Below are 7,288 nucleotides of genomic sequence, written 5' to 3'. Positions count from 1 at the left end.
TCTATATTGGCGATCCTACCCTTCGAACCTATATACTCTCACCAGGTTCAAAACGCTGTTTCAACCTTCATGAACGAATTCATCAAAGGAAAAAAAAAACTACGTAACGCTTATACTGTCAGTAACATGGAATTAACAACCTTTTAAAGCTCAATATCTTTTTAAGTGCGCAAAAAAAATAAAAACAAGAGTCCTCCCATAAGACCTGTGTTATTTCTTCTCTACATTAGTCATATATATTATATTTATATGTGAACAGCTCCAGAATTATATTCTCTGCAGCAGTGCTCTCAGATGTGACTGGCAAACTTGCGGGAAATTCAAATTGGCTATATGGAGCAAGACGCAAAACCTCAGATAACTCGACAACATTTCATACACCATAACTTGATAAATTAATCCTAAGCTATTTAACCCAATAACCCAACGCGCCTAAAGACAGTATCACAAGCTTTACTAATTAATAAAATACAATAAACAATAACGCAAGCGCCAATCCCCACACAACCCAGGGCGCTAACTGGCCGCTTTGATAATTAATTGAATAAATAAAATAACACAAGCGCCAATCACCACACAACCCGGGGCGCTTACTGACCGCTTTGTTTTTTAAAATAATAAATAAAATAACACAAGCGCCAATCACCACACAACCCGGGGCGCGTACTGGTTGCATTGTTTGTTTGAAGAAAGCATCAAATGATAAAAAAAGTTTTACGCAAACAAGAAAGTGCTCTTTATAGTTTTGTGATGGGCATTCGTGTTATTACTTTATAAATTTTATTACTTTTCAAAATCATCATCTAGCGCTCTGGAATGTGTGGTGATTGGCGCTTGTGTTATTTTATTTATTATTTTAAAAAACAAAGCGGTCAGTAAGCGCTCCGGGTTGTGTAGTGATTGGCGCTTGTGTTATTTTATTTATTATTTTAAAAAACAAAGTGGCCAGTAAGCGCCCCGGGTTGTGTGGTGATTGGCGCTTGTGTTATTTTATTTATTATTTTAAAAAACAAAGCGGTCAGTAAGCGCTCCGGGTTGTGTGGTGATTGGCGCTTGTGTTATTTTATTTATTATATTAAAAAACAAAGCGGTCAGTAAGCGCTCCGGGTTGTGTGGTGATTGGCGCTTATGTTATTTTATTTATTCAATTAATTATCAAAGCGGCCAGTAAGCGCCCCGGGTTGTGTGGTGATTAGCGCTTGTGTTATTTTATTTATTCAATTAATTATCAAAGCGGCCAGTAAGCGCCCCGGGTTGTGTGGTGATTGGCGCTTGTGTTATTTTATTTGTTATTTTAAAAAACAAAGCGGTCAGTAAGCGCCCCGGGTTGTGTGGTGATTGGCGCTTGTGTTATTTTATTTATTCAATTAATTATCAAAGCGGCCAGTAAGCGCCCCGGGTTGTGTGGTGATTGGCGCTTGTGTTATTTTATTTATTATTTTAAAAAACAAAGCAGTCAGTAAGCGCTCCAGGTTGTGTGGTGATTGGCGCTTGTGTTATTTTATTTGTTATTTTAAAAAACAAAGCGGTCAGTAAGCGCCCCGGGTTGTGTGGTGATTGGCGCTTGTGTTATTTTATTTATTCAATTAATTATCAAAGCGGCCAGTAAGCGCCCCGGGTTGTGTGGTGATTGGCGCTTGTGTTATTTTATTTGTTATTTTAAAAAACAAAGCGGTCAGTAAGCGCCCCGGGTTGTGTGGTGATTGGCGCTTGTGTTATTTTATTTATTCAATTAATTATCAAAGCGGCCAGTAAGCGGCCCGGGTTGTGTGGTGATTGGCGCTTGTGTTATTTTATTTGTTATTTTAAAAAACAAAGCGGTCAGTAAGCGCCCCGGGTTGTGTGGTGATTGGCGCTTGTGTTATTTTATTTATTATTTTAAAAAACAAAGCGGCCAGTAAGCGCCCTGGGTTGTGTGGTGATTGGCGCTTGTGTTATTTTATTTATTCAATTAATTATCAAAGCGGCCAGTAAGCGCCCCGGGTTGTGTGGTGATTGGCGCTTGTGTTATTTTATTTGTTATTTTAAAAAACAAAGCGGTCAGTAAGCGCCCCGGGTTCATTGAATTCATTGAATAAATAAATAAAATAACACAAGCGCCAATCCTTACACAACCCGGGGCGCTTACTGGCCGCTTTGTTTATTAATTAAATAAATAAAATAACACAAGCGCCAATCCCCGCAAAACCCGGGGCGCTTACTGGCCATGGATTCCATCGGTGTACTCACATGTGCATATATATATATATACACACACATCGCTTTTAACTTAAACGTTATAGCCATGGGATTATATAGTGACTTGCTTTTGACGATTTCAGAGTCAGTTCGCCTTGCGGTCCAGCCAAGCGCGGATCGTTTAACCGTCGCGTATACTCTTTTATACGTACTCTTCGCTCTTTGATCGTTACATCTGTGTATACACTTACCTTGCCGATTTTTCATTCAAATCAGTCGTCGGCTTCAAGTGAGCTTCCGAACCTTTTTTTTTCCTGGGTACATACTTGATTAATCTTGTTTGCCTCGCGGAAAACGATAATTCGCTTTTTCCATTGCGAGCCTTCAAAATATAAATTATTTATCTCTCAATTTTCAAAACCGATATTTTAAACTGATATTTTAAACCGATAAACGATACAACTTTCTTTTCTCCGCTTTTTGAAAAGGTCTACAGCTAACAAAATGAAGCCAATGCAGACTACAGTTCTGCTGGTCGCGCTGTGTGCCACTTCGGCGGTGGCGATGCTGCCCATGGGCAAGCAACGTATTTTACGGCTCGAAGGTACTCAGTGGAGGTAAGTGCCCTTGTTGTTGTTTTTACTTTCCCCAACACTATACATTCAACTATTGAGTAAATAAGGAAATTAATTTTTTTTCACGAAAATTCAGCTATTGAAACTCGTGCGATTGAAATCTTCGCTCAAACGATAATTGATATAGATCGGTTAAATAATTACTTATTTTTCGCGGTTATTATTTTTGATGTTCTGTTGATGCGCAAAAGACCCAACTAATCGGGTGCTCGAGGTAATTGTCCATCATTTTAATTATTACGCAATAATAGGTGTGCACTGTATATATAAGCAAGTGGAGCGAAGAATTTTTATGATACCCCTTATTCAATCGCGTACTTGGCAGAGTAAGTCTCAAAGTTACAGGAAACGATTATTCGCCGCGTATGCGAACGAAGACTGGAGGTTTTTCTTACACGTAGCAATTCAGAAACACTAGTAGGAGAAGCTTTAAATCGATTTTATCATTATACCTTGTGTTTTTCCGGCAACTCTGAATTTTATTTTATTTTATTTTTCACATCTGTTCATTGGAACAGTCGTTAAAAAATTTTCTTTGATGTATACTATAGCATTAACTGATAAAATAAAAACAATCTTACGAGTAAAGTGTATCCCTATACGCGTAGAAGAGCGAAGATAATATTTAAAGATCGAAAATAAAAAGAAAAAACTTGCAAGCTGATTTGTTTTTGAGATATTTCAACGACGAAGTAACATTATTTGTATAAATATATGGGCCTCTGACGTATCATCATTCTATGGCGAAAGTCAACTGGTTTCAAACTATACTTGTGTATACCCATACAAGGTTCATTTTTTGCACGTGGAGGTATACATTTATTACAGGTTTTTACTCGATGACTTAAATTTATTTATGAAGTGCACCTTTGTTATACCTCCGATTTATTTATCAACCTTGAATCGATGAGAAACAATTTTCCAAGACTTGGGACACACTAAGTATTTCGTTGCGCTAATCCCGGAAAAAGGGGAATTTGTTTTCGAGGATCATAGAAATGGTTTGAAATCTCTTGGCCGGTTATAAGGAAAAAATATTTTTCTCTTAAAATAAATTTAAAAAATTGTTGCTATTTTAAAATTAGAAAATGCGTTAATTACGCAGAAGTGGTGCTCCACCCCAATTTGGATCTTTAAATTTTTTTATGGTTTCGAGCCATTTTCTAATAATCATAAGGTGGGGAAAGACGTTTCTTACCATTTTTTACCATTTTTACGAAAGTGAAATTTTTTTCTGTAATTGAAGCGAAATATGTCGTGGGTTGGGAACAAAAATTGCAAAGAAAAAAAAATGAACATACATGTTTTTCAACAAACACACAGCAACCAGTTGTGATAGCCACACATGCGGCCAGAACGCCAGGTGTACGATGAGCGAGGGCCGGCCGGTTTGTTCGTGCTTGAATCTGTACGATGGCGATCCTCTTACGAGGTGCGAGCGTGTCGAATGCATCAGTAAGTATTTATTATTATTATAATCATTATCATCATCATCAGCCACAATGTCAGTTTTTACGTTTCGTATACCTGCAATATACTTAATTGGCAATGCCTAATCTATCATCGAGCACTTACGTCACCATAAAAAGGTGTGCGCGTGTATATATATTTACGGAAATATAGTACATACAAGTGGAGTATCAAGCTCACTTGTATAGACCATAATTGCATGGCAAACGATTATATTATTACGCGCGGCGAACGCGCAAGGTCACGTAGCCCCTTTTTTGGTTCCTCATCGAGCCTTATTTCGTAATCTTTTCATCACACATTTCTGGATCGCGTTATTGACTAGTTCTCACAATTTATTTTATTTTTTTTATCTTCTTCTATTACGATTCAAACAACTACTATACCGATTAACTCGTTTCTTTTCTGAAAATAAAATAAATGCGAGTTAAAAAGAAAAATAGTGCAATTCAATAAAAGGTGTGCATGGTCACTTTGATCAACAATCATTAACCGAGCGCGTATATGTTTTTTAAATTACCAATACTAAAATATAATTTTAAAATTTTTAACGGGAATCAATGGGGATGAAAAATCCTGCAAATAAAAGAAATAATATATCTGTTTTGTCCCCGAAATTGCAGTAAACGAGGATTGCATTGGAAGCCGCACCTGCAGCGGGAACCGATGCATCGATCCGTGTACCTACGCCTGCGGCACAAACGCGCTCTGCCAGACGGTCAACCACATACTGGTGTGCAACTGTCCTCCAGGTCACACGGGCAATCCACTGCACAATTGCGTCTACGACCCTGGCAAGTACATTTTTTCTTTTTTTTTTTTTTCTTTTTTTCTCAATGTTATGAACAACTACACACATTTACTCCCTGGCGTAAAAGTAAATTTCATGATGATATCCCAAACAGAGGCGCCGTGCAAGAGCCCAAATCCTTGTGGGGCCAACACCAAGTGCGAAGTCAAGAACGGCGTGGCGGTGTGCTCTTGTTTGTCGGGATACCGAGGGCGTCCTTGAGGGCTGCCGTCACGAGTGCGAGTCCGACTTTGACTGTCCCCAGCACCAGCACTGCTCGAAGGACTTTCGCTACGAGAGCCCGTGCGCCTCCGTAAGCGCCGAGAGCGCCGAGTGCAACGTCATCAACCACCGAGCCAACTGCGCCTGTCCCAAGGTCATCATCATCATACACATCTTTTAAACCACATATACATTACATACGTAAAATACATAACCATTGAAATTTTTTTTCTCATTCTTGCAGAATTGGCTGGGTAACCCGCTCATATCCTGCCAGCCCGAGTGCACCCAGCACTCCGACTGTCCTGCCGGCAAGCCTGCCTGCCTCTATCAGAAATGCGTCGATCCTTGCGAGGGCACCTGCGGCACCAACGCCAATTGCGAGCTCCGCGACGTAACGCCCGTCTGCAGTTGTCCCAAGGACAAAACTGGCGACCCCTTCGTTTTCTGTCGGCCCTTCACCGATGGTATAATATATACATACATACGTGTATTAAATTAATATTAGTGCGTACATTATGCAAAATGCCCCCGATAACAACAATAACTCTTTGGGGCTACAATGTTCATTGACTTGCAGAGGACCTGTGCAGCGGAAATCCGTGCGGTGCCAACGCCGAGTGCCGACCGGGCCATGACAACACGGGTAAGAAGCGCCCGGTTTGCAGGTGTCCCCACGGCTATGTTGGAAACGCGCTAATCAGGTACACGCGTGTATATATATTGCATTGTATGCAATTTGATCTGATTTAAGTGATGTATGACATATTATGTTATCAGTTGTAAGAGGGGCGAGTGCTTGTCCAACAACGAGTGCCCGGACAATCAGGCGTGCATCAACTTTGCCTGTCAGAACCCGTGCACGGGCCGTGAGTGCGGTTTAAATGCCAATTGTACACCTAGAAGACACATTGCAGTGTGCCAGTAAGTATTATTAATCATACTAAAAGAAATACACGCCAAGTAACAAGGAGGTATAAAAAAAATACATTAAGAGTGATAAAATTTATGTAAATTATTCAATACGTGGGTATCGATGAATCGATAAAACAAAAAATTATCACTTCTTTTCAGGTGCGCCGAGGGTTACCGAGGGGACGCACTCTTCTCCTGCAATCCCATCGAGGGTGGCCGTGCAGCCAACTACTACGGTCGCTACGCGCGCTACTGATTCTTATTTTTATTCCGAGCAACTGTTTTTTTTTTTTTTTTTTTTTTTTTTTTTTTTTTTTTTTTTTTTTTTTTTTTTTTTTTTTTTTTTTTTTTTTTTTTAACTTGGATATTAGGGTAGTTCCCACTATCTACTTATGTAGTACATAAATAACGTGTTCGATCCCTCCCTGTTTTCCACCTGTTGCAGTATTTTTAAGTTATTTCTCTCAGCTTATGGATGTAATTGACCTTTTTTTTGTATACAACCGCTTTTATAACTATTCTCATTGTTTGATATATACATATACACACGTATGTATTGAGCGTTTTACATTTGTGCCATTCTAGTCGAAAAGTCGAATCGACGATTAAACGTTATTTATTTTGCACGCCAACTGATATGTATAACGAATTTGCCTAATTTATCACATAAATTGTAGATGAAAAATAAAACGATAAGTACGAGAAATTTTAATACAATAGCTATTGTTTTATTTTCTTGTGACTGTCTATTTATATTACATGGGATGACTATTTCGGATTTCATAGACTTCATGTTCAAAAAAACAACGAAAGAGACAAAAGAATCTGTAGCATATGCCTTTTTTGATAAAATTGTATGGTAAATTTCTACATGAACTAATCGATAAGATCTGAAATGCTGACGTTATTTTTATTTTCTTATACCGAATTTGAAAAGTAGCGTTCAAGGGATGCTTAATTCCAATAATACTAAATATCGTATTTTGTGGCCTGAAAAAAGTAAAGTACTGGTATTATCAGTGGCTTTGAATGTTGAGTGTCAAAAAAATTTATTTAACATGTGATGACAATTGATTGA

At 38.6% G+C, this 7,288-nt stretch overlaps 1 protein-coding gene across 1 annotated transcript; it reads left to right on the top strand.

Annotated features, from left to right (window-relative positions):
• The first annotated feature begins 2,682 nt into the window (after nucleotides 1-2,682).
• On the top strand, nucleotides 2,683-6,487 carry LOC106640193 (uncharacterized). The gene is given in 10 exon segments (XM_014354148.3): nucleotides 2,683-2,754; nucleotides 2,756-2,795; nucleotides 4,137-4,268; nucleotides 4,907-5,077; nucleotides 5,189-5,291; nucleotides 5,293-5,449; nucleotides 5,540-5,762; nucleotides 5,876-5,999; nucleotides 6,076-6,219; nucleotides 6,370-6,487. Coding segments are annotated over 10 exon segments (1,263 nt in total). The 3' UTR covers nucleotides 6,467-6,487.
• Nucleotides 6,488-7,288: the final 801 nt, after the last annotated feature.

This window comes from Copidosoma floridanum, unplaced genomic scaffold, assembly GCF_036245765.1.
Source record: "Copidosoma floridanum isolate Cflo_tuat_1 unplaced genomic scaffold, Cflo_Japanese_pri ptg000035l, whole genome shotgun sequence".
In the NCBI taxonomy this organism is placed as follows: Eukaryota; Metazoa; Arthropoda; class Insecta; order Hymenoptera; family Encyrtidae; genus Copidosoma; species Copidosoma floridanum.
This window is presented reverse-complemented; position numbering and strand designations above follow the sequence as displayed.